At 39.8% G+C, this 18744-nt stretch overlaps 1 protein-coding gene across 4 annotated transcripts in view; it reads right to left on the bottom strand.

Annotated features, from left to right (window-relative positions):
* Nucleotides 1-17923, bottom strand: part of PIGG (phosphatidylinositol glycan anchor biosynthesis class G (EMM blood group)) — a 76278-nt gene extending 58355 nt beyond the window's left edge. For 3 of the 4 annotated variants that reach the window (XM_070935452.1, XM_070935453.1, XM_070935454.1), the window contains exons 1-6: nt 17770-17923; nt 6975-7180; nt 5927-6136; nt 3446-3634; nt 1850-1994; nt 745-957 (exon numbers count right to left, since the gene is read on the bottom strand). In XM_070935452.1, the coding sequence (XP_070791553.1) occupies nt 745-957; nt 1850-1994; nt 3446-3634; nt 5927-6136; nt 6975-7180; nt 17770-17923 (1117 nt within the window). The remainder of the gene's footprint in view (nt 1-744; nt 958-1849; nt 1995-3445; nt 3635-5926; nt 6137-6974; nt 7181-17769) is intronic. The other variant, XM_070935455.1, reaches the window with a different exon arrangement.
* Nucleotides 17924-18744: the final 821 nt, after the last annotated feature.

Raw genomic sequence — 18744 nt, 5'->3', positions numbered from 1 at the left:
AGCCCCATGCACAGGAAGCAGGCAACATGCAAAACCACGCCTCCTCCCCCCCCCCCCCGAATCCATGGAAAAACCTTTCTCCATGGAACCAGTCCCTGGTGCCCAAAAGGTTGGAGGCCGCTGGTTAAGAGGATAATTACTCACTATAAAGAAGGGCAGGAGGCAATCATTTTACATTTTTTCTTTTTTTATTCCTTTTTTTTTTCTTTTTGTTTATTTTTATACTACAATTTCCTGGCTACCGCTTAGGGATGCCATATTGTAAACCTGAGTCATACTGGGTGCGTTCACACTCTTGCAACTAAACATGACAGCTTCGCGTAACTTGAAAACAAAGTTCGCTTTTCATAAGGAAGACACGTTAACTACATGCCCACTCTATTTATGACTAACGTTGACAGGAGGTTTTTACATCCAAGCTGAATTTCAGTTTTTTAAAATTATGATAAATGTGTAAATAATGTTATACCTTCAGATTTACATTACCGATATAAGACATATCTTCAGTGTGCCGTCTTATCCTAGAAGCATGACTTAAAAGGTTTCACTTATAATTGACATAAACATCTAATTAGCTATAAAGCCAATTCTTACTTTTGTTTTTCTTTTCCTTTCATTCACTTATAAGCAAGCTGCTTGTTAAATTTTCAAAATGTTACTTTCTTTCTTCATACCGTAATATATGATTGTTCATGGGAAAAAATAAAAACATCCTAATTACCAGAACGTATTGAACTTACTTGCCTTTCTCATACGTAGGGACATTCTCTTGAAGAAGTCTACTGAGTTGGAAACCATTCAAATGCAACAGCCGTAGCTGTTCTCTAGCTGTCTTCCACTCTATTACAGGGGACAGAAGCTTCCCAACGCTGTTTCTTGAAATCGGCAAGCCAAGTCCTAATGCTAAGGTGACAGCCAGATCAGTCTGTTGGATAAGTTCTGGATATTTTCGGGGACCTAAAGAGAGGAAGAAAATATTGATTAAAGCTTATCTATTCCTCATTCCCCAAAAGATAATTTCTTGACCAGAAGAAATGTTGTACCATAAGCATTTTTCTCCTGTCTGTACTGCATCCAAAGTAACAGCTGTTTCTCCTCATTGTTTTTCTTTCCCCCACAGGAAGATTCAGCAAATACTCACAGGACCTCAAGTACTGTGAAATTCAAACTCTCCCTTGCCACCTTTATGCTACTTCACATAAATTTCAAAAGTTACTACTGTTTCTAAGTAATTGAATTGATGACATAAGCAGGGGGCTACTGGGAACCCAGAAAGTATCCAGGATGCGTATTTCTTTTAAAACATTTGAATATATATTTCTGTGTTCCAATTCTTTTGAGAAAGAACTGACTCACTTAGCTTTAATAATGTCACTGAATGGTGTGCTATTCTTTTGACACTACTTTCTGCCTTTAGCCATAAAAACAGGCAAGTCCACTTTGCATTAAAATATTAATATACTGATTGCTTCTGGAGTTATTAAGAGCCCATTTAGCAGATACATTAAGACACTTACAATTTCTCCAGATAAAAATACCTCAGGCCAAATTTTCACCACACAACTTGTTTCTGGAACGTAGTATTTCTGATAATTTGGGACTACATAGAAGATTGAATTTTTTAAAAAAAAAACCCACCACAGAAAAGGGACAAGGCTTTTGAGATAAATGTCTCTCCAACATTTAGGATTGGTTTTTAAACAAAAAACAAAAATGAGAAAATGGATTTTCATGGAGTTATGGAAGATTCTGCCACGTAAACTACCACCACCCTTGCAATCTGAAATAGTGCAGCCAGACATTTCTTTATTCAACCCATCATGTTATTAAGAGAGAAGTCAGTTCTTACCACCTGTTCTTTGAAAAGCAGAGCTGACAAAAAGCAAAGGGGTACGAATTTCACTTTCTGAGGAACCACCATGATTTCCTGTTTCCGACATGCCATGGTCACCACAAACAACAAGTAAATTGGGCAATGTTCCTTTCTCCAGTTCCTGAAACAGAAGCAATTTTCAAAGTTTTAATGGAATAGTTTAATATTTCACTATCAAATCTGTTCCCTCACCTCGCAGATTTGAGCCAAAAGGATTAGGATTCTCAAGAACAATTGCCACACACCCAAGTAAACTGGTAAAAGATATCGCAGCAACAACCTCTCCCAATCCTTGTTAGGAATATATTATTAGGATTTCTCACAGCACCATTTATTTCAATAAGAAACGGGATCCTACCTGGCTAGTACTTTCATAACCTTTAAGCTGGCTAAGCATAATGCATTGCAAATATATCAAGTTCCTACATGCAAATATGCATTCAGAAATCTGTTTATGCATTACATCAATACAAAACTTGAGAGCCTATCATAGTGATGGCTACCCTTTTTGCCATTGTGTGCCGGGGGAGGTCGCACGGGGGGGTCGCGCGCACCTGCTCACACCCATAATTCTATGCGCCATGCCCCGCACATGCGCGCACGACCCCCTCCCCGCTCCCAGTACGTGATGGCCTGGTCAGCCCGGTAGGCCCGTTTTTCTCTCTCCCCAGGCTCCAGAGCCTTTCTAGGAGTCTGGGGAGAATGAAAACGGCTTTCCCCACCCCCCTGGAGGCCCTCTGGAGGCCAAAAATGGTCCATTTGCAAACTTCCAATAGGACCGGAAGGCCCATTTTTTGCTCTCCCCAGGCTCCAGAGCCTTTCTAGGAACCTGGAGAGAGCGAAAACGGCCATCCCCACCCCTCAGAGGCCCTCCAGAGGCCGAAAATGGTCTGTTTGCCAATTTCTGGTCCCACCGGCCTCCGGAAGCCCTCCGGGGGGAAGAGGGGTGAAGGCCGTTTTCACCCTCCCCAGGTTCCTAGAAAGGCTCTGGAGCCTGGGGAAAGAGAAAAACGGGCCTTCCCCCCCCCAGGCCCTCCAGAGGCAGGAAACAGCCTCTTTCCCTACTTCTGGTGGGCCCAGAAGGCCTGAAAATCAGCTGGCCGGCATCCACTGATATGGCTACGCATGCCACCTGTGGCACATGTGCCATAGGTTCGCCATCCTGGGCCTATCAGGTCCCCAAAGTTTCCTACATTTCAATTTTTTAACAGGTTAAAAATGAAACATTCAAGTCATTACCAATTTTGTTCTGTGCTGAAATAAAGCCAACGTGCAATGATCGAACAGAACATTTCGGAGATTGAAATAAAATTTGTTTCCATCTCCTGCACATCTTATGGCCAATGGTATTAAAAACCCCAATATCAATGCATTTCACTTAGTTGACAATTCCAAGTGCCTGGGACTAAAAATTGGAAATGTGCCCCAATGAACACAATGAGACTTGGTCTCAATTGATCATTTACTTGGTCAGTCTGTAAAATAAAATGTATCTGTAGATTGAAGTGGGATACTTCAAATCCTCTTCCTGTTTTCCTGATCAAATGCATCTTCAAAACTTAAGCATCTCACCTTGGAGAGCAGAGACTTATGAATCTTCGAGATAATGTTATCCATTTCAGAAAGCTTTGGTCCTATCAAAGGACTGTTTGGTCCACTCAGATGACCAATATGATCCAATCCTAAATAGTGAAGAATGAGCATATCCCAGTCTTCTCTTTTCAATACATTATTCAAATGTCTAGTAACATTGTTGTCAACCTTAGTGAAAAAGAAAAGCAGATATATATTAAGCCATCACCTATTTTGCTCATATGGTATGCAGAATTAATTAACAGCTCTTCTAAAAATAACCATCTGATGGAAAGGAGTGTATACAATGTAATGATATCCTGTTTAGCTCAAAGCTTCCTAAAACATTAAGGAAGCAAGTTCAGAGAGACGGCTACGCTGAATATTTCTCAGATATGCTACACTGCATACCATTCAATATGTTGCCTTTCAATTATCATTCTTGAAGGTTCCAATTCTCTGAAATCAGAACACAATCTACAACCTATGAGTTTAGGATGTTAATCCTCATGGTATTATATGCTAACTTGGATACATGCCCCTATGTTTCATTATTTTGACTCTATAATTTTGTTTCTAATGTAGCAATTGAACAGATCTTGTTAATCTCATCACAATTACGGTATTAAGTCATCTAAGTCATCTATTAAATTTCCCAATATTGGGCAATTATTATTTTAGTTACTAAAATCAGATAGAAACTAAGCTTATTTTTTAAGCTTTAAGTTTGGTCCTGTAAATAAGTAAATGAGTAAGCCTTACCCTGCGAGCATTCAATTCTTTGTTCAGTGATACTTATCTCCTTAAAAATTTTACATCCAAAGTGAACAGCTTTATTGCATTACCATCACTAATAAAAAAAATAACTTTTTTTTCTACACTTCTAACATTTGGAACAGGAGTAGGTTCTAAAATATTTTACTACAGGTTCTGTGGGCGTGGCTTATTTTGTGGGCATGGCTTGGTGGGGGGTAATGTGACTGGGTGGGCGTGGCTAACTTTTTTTTTTTTTACTTTTAAAAGCATTGTTTCTACAACCTTAGAAGGTTGCAGAAAAAAATGCTTTTAGAAGCCTCTGACGATCAGGCAAGTCAGCTGGGATCGCCAGAGGCTTTTAAAGGCATTTATTTTTCTACAACCTCTCAGCTGAAGAGGTTATAGAAAAAATGCTTTTAAAAGTTTTTTTAAAAAAAGCCTATGATGAGGTGGGCGGGGTAAGTGAGCAGCAACCTGGCCGGGGACTGGTTCGGGGATGTGACCAGCCAATGTTATTACCGGTTCTCCGAACTACTACGGATTTTTACTATCGGTTCTTGCGAACCGGTGCAAACCGGGAACAACCCACCACTGATTTGGAAGAATAATTTTGATATATATGTGACAATCTAACTGAAGTCAAGGGCCAGTGATACATAATCTTCCTCTGCAGTTCTTACTGTCAAGGCTCCAACTAAGGAAGCAAATCAGGACTCCAAGGCTAGGATCTCCCACAAAGAACTTCTTTATTGGGTACATCATATTGGCACGCTTAAATGTACCCAATAAAGAAGTTCTTTGAGGCAGACCCTAACCTTGGAGTCCTGATTTGCTTGGGTTCCTTAGTCGGAGCCTTGATACTTACATTGAGGCTCAGGTGAATCTACTCACTTTGAACAATTTCTATCAATGTATCTACCATATAGGGGGAGAACATACCAAGAACAGGTTCATAAACTTCCTTTAAAGCATGGGGTGAATGCCCTATTTCCACTGGTGAAATCCAAATTTTTTTACTACCAGTTCTGTGGGCGTGGTTTGGTTGGCGTGGTGTGGCTTGGTGGGTGTGGCTTGGTGGGCATGGCAGGGGAAGGATACTGCAAAATCTCCATTCCCACCCCACTCTGGGGCCAGCTAGAGGTGGCATTTGCCGGTTTTCTGAACTACTCAAAGTTTCCGCTACCAGTTCTCCGAACTACTCGAAATTTCCGCTACCGGTTCTCTAGAACCTGTCAGAACCTGCTGGATTTCACACCTGCCTATTTCCATCTGCAATAATATCCTATAATTTTTTTCTCTTTGGTTTGTTCTAAGTAGTTAAGTATTAAATTCTCAAAATTGATAAGATAACATGGGTCCAACATTCTAAGGCTATTAACCATGCTGTTTGGCACTCTATTGCTAATCTCTAATTTAGAGTTAATGTTGGTAGGGAGATAGTGGTTTATTATTGTGACAATTTAAAAAACCTGAGACATGAGAAGGATTTTTAAAAAGACATATATTTTATGTAACCTGTATAATTTAGGTAACTAGGTGAAATGAACATTTTGTAAAGTAAAGAAAAAAGTAATGGTTCTGAAAATAACCAACAAGTGTGACATTTTATAAAAATACATACATCTGAGCAGCATATAATATATGCAATAAAACATTTGCATCAGTGGTTATATGGACAGAAACACACATATATATTCTTACAGCCACTCCCAGACTGTGATTTACCTCAGTGTAGTCTGAGACAAAAAACGATGTTGTCCCATCATATTCAACAAAATGCTTTGGAAACAGCTTAACCCAGGTATCATCACCATAGAAAATTATTCTTTTCCCAGCAATTTTGGCCTGCCATATTAAGTTGTCTTCCATCAAGGCTGGAGAGTTAAGGTTCATGATTACATCAACGAAACCTGGGATGCTACCAGTCATAAGTGCCTGCAAAGGGATCCACCAAAAGGAAAGGAGAGATGGATCAAGCATTAGATGAAGTTTAAGTAGAACCTAAAATCTGACACTGGATAAGGACTCACTTCTACATGTATATATATTGCAGACAGTTAATGCCTTTAAGCAAATGGCTACCCATAATTCAGTACACATAGTCCTCAACTTACAACAGCTCATTCAGTGATTGTTCAAAGTTACAACAGCACTGAAAAAAGTGACTTATGACTGTTTTTCACAGTTACGACCTTTGCAGCATCCCCATGATCATGTGATCAAAATTCAGATGCTTGGCAACTGGTTCATACTTATGACCATTGTTCTATCCCAAGGTCATGTGGTCACCTTTTGCAACCTTCTGGCAAGCAAAGTCAATGGGGAAGCCATATTCACTTAACCGGGTTATTGCGATGATTCGTTTAACAACTGTGACAAGAAAGGTTGTAAAATGAGGCAAAACTCACTTAACAAATTTCTCACTTAATAACAGAAATGTTGGGCTCAATTGTGGTCAAGGACTACCTGTATAGGTGGCAGGACTACAAGTATTGAGTTCAGGACTATGGTACTGAATGTAATGCCCTTAGTAAGGGGTAACTTGAGTACTCCAGGAAGCTGGTGAATTTTTTTTCCCACTGTTTTACTCACCTCAAACATCATAGCAGAATGTACCATCACATTCTGAGGAAAAACTCATGTTGTCAAAAAAGAACACATTTCTGCAGTAAGCATTAAGCGTACTGCTTTATGAAATGTACAATGTATAGATTTAATAGAAGACAACTGTCACTTGTCAAGAAATATTTATTTCCAAAGTATCAGAACTTACTTTAATTCGAGGCATAGTGACGGTAGGTGCCTTGGCTTCTGAGATAAAAACTTGTGTCGTTCCTTTTTCCACCAGCTCTGTTGTATAGGGCATGAATTTTAAACCTTTTGAACCAAAAACAAAGTCATCTCTCAAGGCATCAATCAACACTATAACTACTTTGTTAAAAATAGGTGGGATCTTCTTGGTCCAGTCTGATGTCAATTCTAAAAAAAGAAAAGAAAAAGAAAAACCCACATGAGACGCTAATCCAAGCCAACGCTTAGTCTTCACGCGTTACTGACCTCAACGTCCCACATTTTCTACAAATATCTTTAGAGGCAGGAATCAACAAGCCATAACGGATGGTCATAATTTTAATTCTGACAGCTGTACTTTGTCTTGTTTCCAACAAAAAAGTTTTTATTACCGTTTATGGTGTCAATATTGGTTTCTGAACACCTTAAATCACATGAGAAAAACAAGAGAAGAATGGCAAGTGGGGAAAAACTATAAGAAAGGTAGTGAACTGTGAACAAGATATTGTAGAAACTCAGTATGTGATCCATAAATAACATCTGTACTTTTCTTCTTTATTTGTTGGCAGGAAGTTTCAGCCTCTCTGGACCTTCTAGAAGTTGCATGAGAGGGCTCTGCTCTCCTGGGACCTCTGGAACCTCTGGAACCTCAGAAAATTGTGCAAGAATGCTGATGTGATTTTCTCAAAGGCTGCATGAGAGCCAGTCCTTCTTCTAACTTCCAGAGGGTCCAGAGGCATGGTGTGTCACCAAAAATCTAATGTCGCATCACCAATGACACATGTCATAGGTCTGCATCACTGCACTAGGACCTGGGTACTTACGAGACCGCCTTCTGCCACCGGTAGCCTCTCACTGGCCAGTACGCTCCCACAGAGAGGGGCTCCTCAGGGTGCCGTCGGCCAAACAGTGTCGACTGGCGGCCCCCAGGGGGAAAGCCTTCTCTGTGGGGGCACCTGCCCTTTGGAACAAGCTCCCCCCGGAGATACGGAGGATCCCGGATTTACGCACTTTCCGCCATGCCCTCAAGACTTTTTTATTCCAACAAGCGGGGCTGGCCTAACTCTTTTTAATTGTTTAATTTTAATTTTAATTGGTTTTTAAAAACAGAGGTGTTTTAATTAGTTTGGGCCAAATTTATTTAATATGTTTTTAAATTGTTTTTTAAATTTTATATTGTATCTGTTTTATCTTTGGCTGTTCACCGCCCTGAATCCTTCGGGACTAGGGCGGTATATAAATCTAAATAAACTCAAACTGCACTAGATACATGATCAGATGAACATCTAGCATCTTCTTCCTGAGGCTACTAGGAACTAATATTTGACAACAATTTATAGAGCCCACGAAAAGAAAAATGAGTTTCATAGGTTGCAAGAATGTACAAATCAACATAATGAAATGTTTTTTAAACAACCCACAGAATTAGGAGACACATGGAAAGGATGAATACAGCACCAATAAGAGCCAAAGCACTGTAAAAAAACAGGTCTATGAACACACCCATGGCTGTCTGCAAGTAAACTCCAGTTTGTTGCAGAATTTCTACCGTGTTTTCGCGAAAATAAGACCCTGTCTTATATTTTTTTGAACCCTGAAATAAGCCCTTGGCCTTATTGCCATGCATTCAAAAGCCCAATTGGGCTTATTATCAGGGTATGTCTTATTTTGGGGGAAACAGGGTACAAGTACATTTCAGCTAGTGAAATGGCACTGTTTTTTTATTTACTGTATTTGGGTAACAAAGGTGATGGAAAGGGAAGAATCAAAAATGACAAATTAATCTAAACACATCTGGCAAATGTCCCAACTAACTAAAATAATTGTCCACAATAAATCTCAGAAATTTTACTATTTATTGTTGTTGAACCAATAATTTTCCAAATTATTTATTTATTTTTATTTTTTATTTTACTTCAAATTTATATACCGCCCTTCTTCCTGGGAACTCAGGGCGGTGTACAGCCAGATAAAAACACATAATACAAACATTAAGAACAGATTAAAAGGAAATATCTCAATTTGGCCCGAAATTTAAAAGACATACGAATTTAAAATCATTTAAAAGGATTTGTTAGGCCAGCCCGGCTTGTTGGAAAAGGAAAGTTTTAAGGGCACGGCGGTCTTAGATTCTCCTTATCTCTGGGGGCAGCTGATTCCAGAGGGTGGGTGCCCCCACAGAGAAGGCCCTCCCCCTGGGGGTCACCAGCCTGCATTGCTTGGCTGATGGCACCCCGAGGAGGCCCTCTCTGTGGGAGCACACGGGTCGATGGGAGGTCGTCGGTGGCAGAAGGCGGTCTCGGAGATAACTAGGTCCTATGCCATGGAGCACTTTAAAGGTGGTAACCAACACCTTGAAGCGCACCCGGAAGACCACTGGGAGCCAGTGCAGCTCGCGCAGGCGCAATAAATATTGTTTACAACATTTAAATTCCTTTGGAACATTTCGTTGATTTGCAACAATCTCTTGCCAACTTTGTTCTACCTGCATTGCCAGTAGACATGATCGTAAACAAATACATTTCAACAAAGGTGACAAGCATTGTTCTGCAGAATTGTTACCATCCCAGAAAAGCATAATGGGTACTGGGTATTTGCATAATGGGTACTGTCAATTTGCAGGAAGCCTCAAAGCCTATACCTGGGGGGAAAGTATACAAACTTAGAACTGTATAGTAAGGAAAATATCCATAGAGTTCCTTAAAAATTTTGGGAACCTTTTTGAATTTTCAGTGTTTCTGTATAAATAGAACCCTAAAGCATGATCTGTTCTCGGATCAGGTCCTAAAATTAGATTAAAAATACTTGATTAAACAAATGACAAAAAAGCATTATATTTCCTCATTTATTTGAGGAAAATAATCCAGTGTTACATATTTGTGTATGGCAAACGTATGTGAACCTGTAGGATTATTAGTTTATTTGAAAGTTTGAAATTAGAGTCAAGTTTTTCAGATTTAGTGTGGGAGATCCTGCATTATTTACAGAACATAATTTTGGTTATTTACTATCAAAGTCTGATCTGTACAACCCAGGTATGTGGAAATGTGTTATGGCTCAAACAAGGAGATTTCTGAGGGCCTCCAAAAAACAGACGCTGATGTTCTGGAAAAGGCTACAAAACTATTTCCAAAGAGATTAGACTCTACCAAACTCCACTTAACAAAAGGAGTCAATTCAACACTATTGTTGAACTGGAGCGGCTGAGCAACCAAGATCACACCAAAAAGCCAGGGGTGTAATACTCTAGGAATCTTAAAGAATTCCGGGATAATGTCTAAGGCTAAAAGCCTTTCTTGCATTGGTGAATGCCAGTGTTCATGACCCCACTATCAAAAACATTGAACAGCAACTCTTGCAGGGTTGCAAGGAGAAAGACATTTCTCCCCAAAAAGGACATTGCTGCCTATCTACTGTTTGTGAAAGACCACTTAGATAAGCCAGAATTTTATGGAAGGATGTTCTGTCGATTGATGAGATCATAATAGAACTTTTCAGCTTGAATGAAAAGTGTTCCACTTCACAAAAAGCAAAACATTGCATTTCAGCTTAAGAAGTTTATTCCCTCAGCAAAAAGTGACAGCGGCAATATCATCGTTTGGGCTTGCTCTGTCCTTCTGGACAAATATAGCGTACCTTCATTGATGTAACTATGAATTCTGAATTGTACCACTAAATTCCACAAGAAAATGTCAGGGTATTTATCCCTGAACTGAAGCTCAAGAGAAAATAAATGGGTCATGCAGCAAGATAGTAATCCCAAATTGCATAACCACATGATTAAAGTGGAAGAAAGTTAACGTTTTGGATTGGCAAGTCAAAGTCCTGACCTGAATCCTATAGGAATTTTATGAAAGGACATAAAGTGAGCTGTTTATGCGAGGAAGCCCACCAACATCCCTCAGTATGAATATCAAGTTTTACAACTTGAACAAGTCATGTTTTAGGTCATACACTGTATATGCAGAAATATTGAAAATTCAAGAGAGTTCAGAAACTTTTTTTTTTATTGGAGAAGTTTTACAAATACAAATTTTCCCCCTTTCCCCCCCCTTTCCCCCCCTTTCCCTCCCTTACCCTCCCCTCCCCCCATGGCTTCCCCAGGGTGAAATCCAAATCCAAATCGCATTATATAATACTTTATCGCCCATCTACTCTACCCCCTGTGTAATATACATTTCGTCCTGACATTTTAGTATTCTTTCCCCTATATACTATACATTTCTACACAACATTCAACTAAAAGTTATTTAATACTTCCTAATTTAATATTTATTCTGCACATAATCTATCCATTTCCTCTACTCCCATACATAAATCTCTTGGGTCCAGTCTTTAATGTATGCTAATATCTTCGCCTTTTCTACAAAACTGGCCACTTTCAGAATCCATTCTTCTATAATAAACATAACATCCCTTTTCCAATATTGAACAATCAGTAATCTCGCCTATCACCATATACCACATCAATTTTGTTTCATCCACTTTCCCGCAGCATATATAATAATTTGTGACATCTAAAATATTACATCAAATCCTTCGTCCAACAGTGTGTTTAATGTCTTTAGTTGCCATCTGCTCCCATCATTGAAGAGTACTTCTATATACAAAAACCCCCCGAGTGACTTTATATTTATATTTATATTCATATTCCATATAATATCTTCTGTAAAGTCTTTCATCTAGATTATTAGTTCCATCGACCATGTTAGGGTAACAACCAGATCAACTGCAAGTGCCCTTACTCCATAATCCTCTTGCCTCATAGCTATTTCCTTCAACGTACACATAATCCATTTTTCTTAAAGTCTGTAATAGAAAGTTCCAAGTCACTCGCTTACAGGCCTTCTCCGCAACCTAAAACACCAGCACTGCAGGGATCTGTTTATTCTTCTCAAGATAGTCCAATAAATCTATAATTTGCCTCACATTATTTTTCATGTGTCTGTCTTCTATAAATCCTGCTTAATCATGAATCAACTCTTAGATAACTGGCAATAGTCTGTTGGCTAATAGTTTTGCAAAAAAAAATTTTTTATAATCCATCTTCAAAAGAAATATTCTAAAAAAATTTAGTTTTGTAAAACCTGCTTTTCTTGCCTTGTGCTGGCTTAGACCTCTGCTGTTGTTGTTTTTCTGGAATTTGTTTGTAGACTGATTGGGTTATACGCTGATCTTTAACTTTGTAAGACATCAGATCAAGATCCAAAAGCCACTTCTCTTGTATTTTTAGGTGATTCACCTTTAACTTTTAAAGGAAGATCCGGGAACAACTCATCCAAAGAGCCCCCTGTAGCTCCTTGTATGTCCATTGCCTCCGTCTCCATCTGCTTCCACTGGACTTCAATCTCTTGTTCATTTTGCTTTTCTTTGTCACCCTCCTGTATTAACACCAAAGATGTACGTGGAGATGCTGGACCAGTTTTAAAAACATTGAGATAAAATTCTTCCGCTTTTTGGACAGTATTTAATCGATATCTTTCTCCTTGATACCTCAATATTATACCAATTGGAGCATCCCATCTGAATGGAATTTGTTGTTTCTTTAGTTCAGTTGTCAAGAATGCAAAATCCTTTCTATCTTTTAGCATCTTAGGCGGCAGCTCTTTGTAAATCCCAATCTCCCTTCCATCCACTTGTAAAGTAGAAACAAAAGACTTGCAAGATGTCATTTCTTATTCTTCTGTCTGTAAAGTATATCACTACATCTCTTGGCAATTGCCTTTGCCTTGCTACCCAAGAATTCACTCTGTAAGTCTTGTCAATCTTAGACAAGACCTCTTCAGGGCTAACCTTTAACATCTCAGCCAAAGCCTCAGCACAAATCCTTCTCAAATCTCTGTTTTTTTCCTTTATCCCCCTCAGTCTTACAGCAAACTCCATAAATTTGAATTGCATCATTGTCACTTCATTTTCAATCCTTTGCGTTTTATTATCCACATTATCAATCTTATAATCAACTTCCTTCATTTTAGACTCTATTTCTAAATTAATTTCTTGCACTTTTTTATCAATTTGGACAATTACTTCTGACAAGCCAGTCAAAACTGTCAGAATATCTCGCTTCATCTTGTCATACTTTTCTTGAACCATCTCCTTAGTTTCCTGTTGAAATTTTTCAAACTTCTGGTTCACCCTAACCTCATCTTGTTTCATCAGAGCCGTAATAATAAATTCCTTCAAGTCTCTAAAATCAATCTCCTGTCTCCTGTCTCTGGCTCTGGGTCTGCAAGCTTAGAAACTGCGCTTGTGACTTATGAGTGGGGAACCCCCCCCCCAGCTTTGTTGTCTAGCTTTGAAGCCATGTCTGCCACGCAGACAATCTCTCTTTTTTTTTTTTAAGAAGGAAATCTTCTCTCCCTTTTCACCAGCACAAAAACCTCTCAGAATTAATCAAATCTCTAAGGGAGAAGGAACATAGAAACACTTTGTAAAAAAAAAAACTTTTCCCTTCTCTTCCAGCCAGCGCTATTGCTCTAAATACTTTGTAGCGTGTTGAAACAGTCAGGCAAATCCACTTTCGCTTTCAGCTTTTTTTTTCAAGACACTAAAACCGGACACCATTTTAAACTTTCACTCTTTCTCCGTTCTTAAATTCACTCACAGGGCTATCATAAATACTTGCAGTTTTAAGTTCCAGATCCAGATTTCACCATTTATTTTTAATAAATCTTTTGACTTTCGCTGTTTACGTTGGTCGCGTCGTCTGGCTCTGCTACATGCAGAGTTCCCCCATCGTCCGGAGCCACGGCGAGCTGAATAGGGAGCCTCATCCTGCTTGCTCCCCAGAAGCAAAAAAAACAATCTGGGGACTTCACAGGGGGCTCTACCTGACCTTGCCGGCTCTGCTCACATTTCCTCGAAGAAACAGAGTTTTTCGAGCCACCTCTCAGCTGTGGGGGCGGCTCTTTACGGGCGGCGGGGCTGGCGGTCTTGAAGGACTGTCTGGCGATGGCGGCGGCACCAACCGGAAGCCCCAAGAGAGTTAAGATACTTTTAAGCACTGCTGTATATGAACTTTGTCACTTAGCAGTAAGGACTATTAAGATTTACCTAAATGGCAAAAATAAACCAATATCCAAAACAATCCAGAGGATTATTTTCCCTATCTAGATGGTTAATATGCAGTTTTTGTGTGAAAAGGAACAAAAGGCCAGAATTAAATTATCTGTCCAAGATTCTGCTGTTATTTAATGACATGAGAAATTAAAATGTAGCCAATTCAGTAATTAATTCAGTGAAAGCTAAACACTTTGATTAATTGTTTTCTTACTTATTTTACTCTGAATTCCAAAGTCTCTTGAGGCAGAACTAGTATACCTTTGACTGTAGCACTGGGAATATGCTGAAACAGTATTATTAGTGGTTTATTCCCAGAGGTATTTCAAACATTTTCATTCTTCGACAGCTGCTGAAGCTCCATCATCTTTATGGAATTGTTGTTGATATGCAGTAGCTCTTGAAAAGTGTGAGTTCCCACATGACCCAACCCCACAGGACACACAGCATAGGAGAGTGATGCCTTTTACTCAGCTAAAAAGCAAGTTGTGATTGTCAGAAACAGCCAATGCTTCCAATTGCTTCCACCTGCTTATCTCCTCTGCCCCTTGTACCATACAATAATAAGGAACAGGTCCCTCTATCTAGAAGATAACAGGTGAGTGAATAAATGCTACCACCTCACTTTTGTTCTGTTGATAACAGATAACTGTTGCCATGTAAAAGCTGCATTCTGGGTAGCGTAGTGATCCAAACTTCTAGAAATAATACAATGGAAGAGAGAGGAAATAGAAGAACTGGCATTAGCAAGACAGTAGTTCATTACAAAGGAAAGTTAAGAGCTATTTCTTCCTCCAGAACATGTCACATTTTGGGGAACAGCTCTAGCTCCCGCCCTCAAAACCTGGTCTTACTTACAATTTCTTTATTAAGTGGATTGCAATTTACAATTAGAAAACCTAAGAAGGATGGCTAATACTTGGGAAAGGGGGAAAAATTACTTAGGCCACAATAGACAAAACCTCACAGAATGAAATTTAACAGGAAGAAACATAAAGTCACACATCTAGGTAAGACAAATGGGAAAAAAATGTGTACATAATGAAGAAAGTCTGCCTCAAAAGCAGCATGTGTGAGAAGGATTTCAATGTACTACCTGTATGTTACAAGCTCAACATGTCCCAACAGAGACATGCAGAGAAGGCCAATGACATCTTGAAGGGAATCAAGAGGAACATGGTGTCCAGATCACAGGACACCATGCTTCTCTTGATTTCCTTCACCCTACTCTGCCCTGGTCAGGCTTGGAGTACTACATTCAGTTCTGTACACCCCAGTTAAAAAAAATACACTCATAAATTCAGAGAAGGCCTACCAAGACATTGAAAAGACTGGTAACCAAGTCCTACAAGCAGAGGTGGGCATCACATACTGTAACAACCAGTTCGCCCAGAACTGAAAATGTGAGTGTGCGCGGCATCAAAAAACCAGCAATTATATAGGACTGGATAGCATCAGGTTGGGTGGGTGGGCCCACCTGTTGGTTGGAATTACCGGTTTGCCCAAACCAGTCTGAACCAGCAGCAGCCAACCTCTGCCTCCAAGGAACAGTTACAGTAAATGAAATATATTTAGCTTGAAGATTCAGAGAGAACATGATAGCTGTCTTTAAATCTGAACAGAAATCACAATGTAGAGATTCAGATGTATTACCACTTGCTGCAGTGGGTAAGTCTAGAATTTAAGAAATGAAACTTCAAGAATGTAGGTACAGATTACACATTAGAAGATATTTTTATAAGAGCTGTCAATCAGTGAAATGGGTTAGTGCAGAGCTGTTTCTGCCCCTTCGCTGGATAGACTGGATAGGTTTCTACTAGGAATAGTGTAGTGAACTTTGCAATATATAGAGTTGGACTTGATGACTTCATAGGATCCTTCCAACTCTGTAATTCTATTATATCCCACCAACATGAAAAGTTATTTTTTTAAAAAATCAATTTATTTCAGGACCAATTGGTTTATAATTTGACACTTATTATCCATTTTCTGAATTGTTTTAAGACTTCATTCTTGAACCATTAGCAATTCTTGTTGGGAAATATTGAGATATCAATTTTGTATTGGTTAATTCTGAGTATCATTTATTTTTATCTGCTGATATTTTGACATTAGAACATTGATTCAAGACATCTAGTGTCTTTCAGTGACTGAAGGTGGATTAGAACCGGAATATCCCTATTCCTAATCCAACAATTTTACCACTACACCACATTTTTTTCATTCTTAAACTTTTCTTTAAAAGATTTCATTTCAAAAGCAAATATACAGCAATTGAACATAATGATATATATAACAATATGCCACTTGGTAATATAGGAGTGAGCAATGAATTAACAGACCCAGCAACCAATTTTTCCCCTAAAGTATAAAGATAAAAAATGAATCAATGAATAAAGAAATTGAGGTGATCCAGTATAATTTAAAAAGTGGTATGATTGTTTTCCTTGCATATCATGACAAAATATTTCAAAAAATTAATTCCTACTGAATTCTTAATAATTTCCCAATAGGTATATGTTTGGTCATTCCTTTTCCATGAAAATTAATCTGAATTAAAATTGATAAATTGCTTTTTATGATATAGTTGTGTGTGTGTGTGTGTGTGTGTGTGTGTGTGTGTGTGTGTGTGTGTGTGTGTTTAACATTTAAGTGTACCTGGATGCTGCTGTTATATTTTTTGCTTTGTAAATCACTTAAGATTGAACTGATTGGTGTTGTATAAAAGCATTTTCAATAAATACGCTTCCAAAACAAAGTCTTAGTACAGGTATTGAAGAGCATATATTCAGCCTATTTCAAACAAGATGCGCTTTTATTAGAAATGATTGTTATAGAAACTTCCAGGCTAGTGAATAAATTATAATCAAAATCTTTAAATTAAGCTTTTCTGACTAGAGACTTAAATTAAATACATCCTGCAGCAGATAGCACTGACTAGTTTTAGCATGGCTTCTGAGAGGCCTACATGGCTGCAACCGCATTCACCAGTCTAATAGACAACTTTTGCTCACAATCAAAAGAGAAAGTTTGAATTAGCAATACTTTATCTCTTTGCAGATTGTTTTTCAATAACTATATAGTCCTCGACTTACAACAGTTCATTTAGTGACCATTCAAAGTTACTACACTGACAAAGGTGACTTATGACCATTTTTTACACTTATGACCTTTGCAGCATCCCCATGGTCAGATGATCAAAATTCAGATGTTTGGCAACTGACTCAAGTTGAGTTGCCCAAGAAAAGAAGGAAGACATTCTTGCCAGAGAAAAGAGCAAACAAACCACCCAACTTTTTGTTCTGGCAAAAGCCACCCTTTGTCCAACTGTTCATTTCACCTGCCGGGCAGGCAGTTTTTCTGATGCCTTTTCCTTTCTGAACAGCATAGCAACCAAGACTGGGTTGCTCGTAGCCCAACCTGCAAAAGGAGTTGGAGAGGAGGCAGAGATTGCTCCCTGCAAGTGCAAATGTCTCAAAACCCCTTGCAAAAAAGCTGGGCGCTTCCTTTCTGAATTGCTAAACACCCACAAATAAAAGTTCCAAGTTTGTTAAAGCATCTCACTCGCCCCGCTCTGCCTTGCTTGGCAGGCTGGAGGGGCGATATGCCATGGAGACCACCCCACACTTTGAAAGGATCTCCTCTAGGCGATCCGGCACACCTGGCCTTTTCAGGCGAGATTCCAGGAAAACACGAGCGAGGGAGAGGCGCTGCTGTACCTGTCCGAGGAGGCTCTGCAGGCACCTGGCCGAAGGTCCCGCTGGGAAGCAGCGATCTGACCGGCACGGGGAAGAAGCCCCTAAGGAAAAGCCCCACGCCCAAGGCCTGCACCAACAGGCAGAAAGACGCAAAGACCCCGGAGCGCAGCCGCATCCTTCAACTCCAGCGCGGGCAGGCAGGTGAATCCGGAAGGAAGGTAAGCAGGAGAAGGACACACCTGCGCAGCGGCGGCGGCGGCCGCAGCACCTCCCTCCGGCGGGCCAAGCAGGCGGCAAATAAGGATAGAATTGAAAAGCCAAGCAATCATAATAGGCCCAAACCGGTTTGCTTGCACACTGATTGGTCAGCGGTTGACCAATCCGCGGGAAGTAGCCGCTCGAGAACCGCGCCGAGGGAAGAACGCTTTGAAAAGAGGGAAGTATGAGCGGACTACATCTCCCAGAAAGCCTTTGCGGCATCGCCTTGGCGATCGATGGAAGCCAGTCGGTCGGTGGACTGTAAAGCCGTCAATTTCCAGTTGGATATTTATAGGTAGAGTTACAATTGCTTGGCTTTTTGTCATGCATGCGGGTCTTTAGAAGTCAGGTATTCCACTTAGACTTAGAATAACTTTATTGTGACTTTGAATGTACGCTAATCGGCATACATTAAAATGAAATTTCGTTGCATGCAGTTCTCAAAGGGTCTCCACCTCTAAAATACACAACATATACATACAGAGGGACGCGGTGGCTCAGTGGCTAAGATGCTGAGCTTGTCGATTGAAAGGTCGGCAGTTCAGTGGTTCGAATCCCTAATGCTGCGTAAGGGGGGGAGCTCCCATTACTTATCCCACCTTCTGCCAACCTAGCAGTTTGAAAGCACGTAAAAAATGCAAGTAGAAAAATAGGGACCACCTTTGGTGGGAAGGTAACAGCATTCCGTGCGCCTTTGGCATTTAGTCATGCCGGCCACATGACCACAGAGACGTGTGC

This window comes from Pituophis catenifer, unplaced genomic scaffold (assembly GCF_029215685.1).
Source record: "Pituophis catenifer annectens isolate HBS135680 unplaced genomic scaffold, rPitCat1.0.hap2 SCAF_2, whole genome shotgun sequence".
Classification (NCBI taxonomy): Eukaryota; Metazoa; Chordata; class Lepidosauria; order Squamata; family Colubridae; genus Pituophis; species Pituophis catenifer.
The sequence above is the reverse complement of the archived record's forward strand: the minus strand, read 5'-3'. Positions and strand labels throughout refer to the sequence as shown.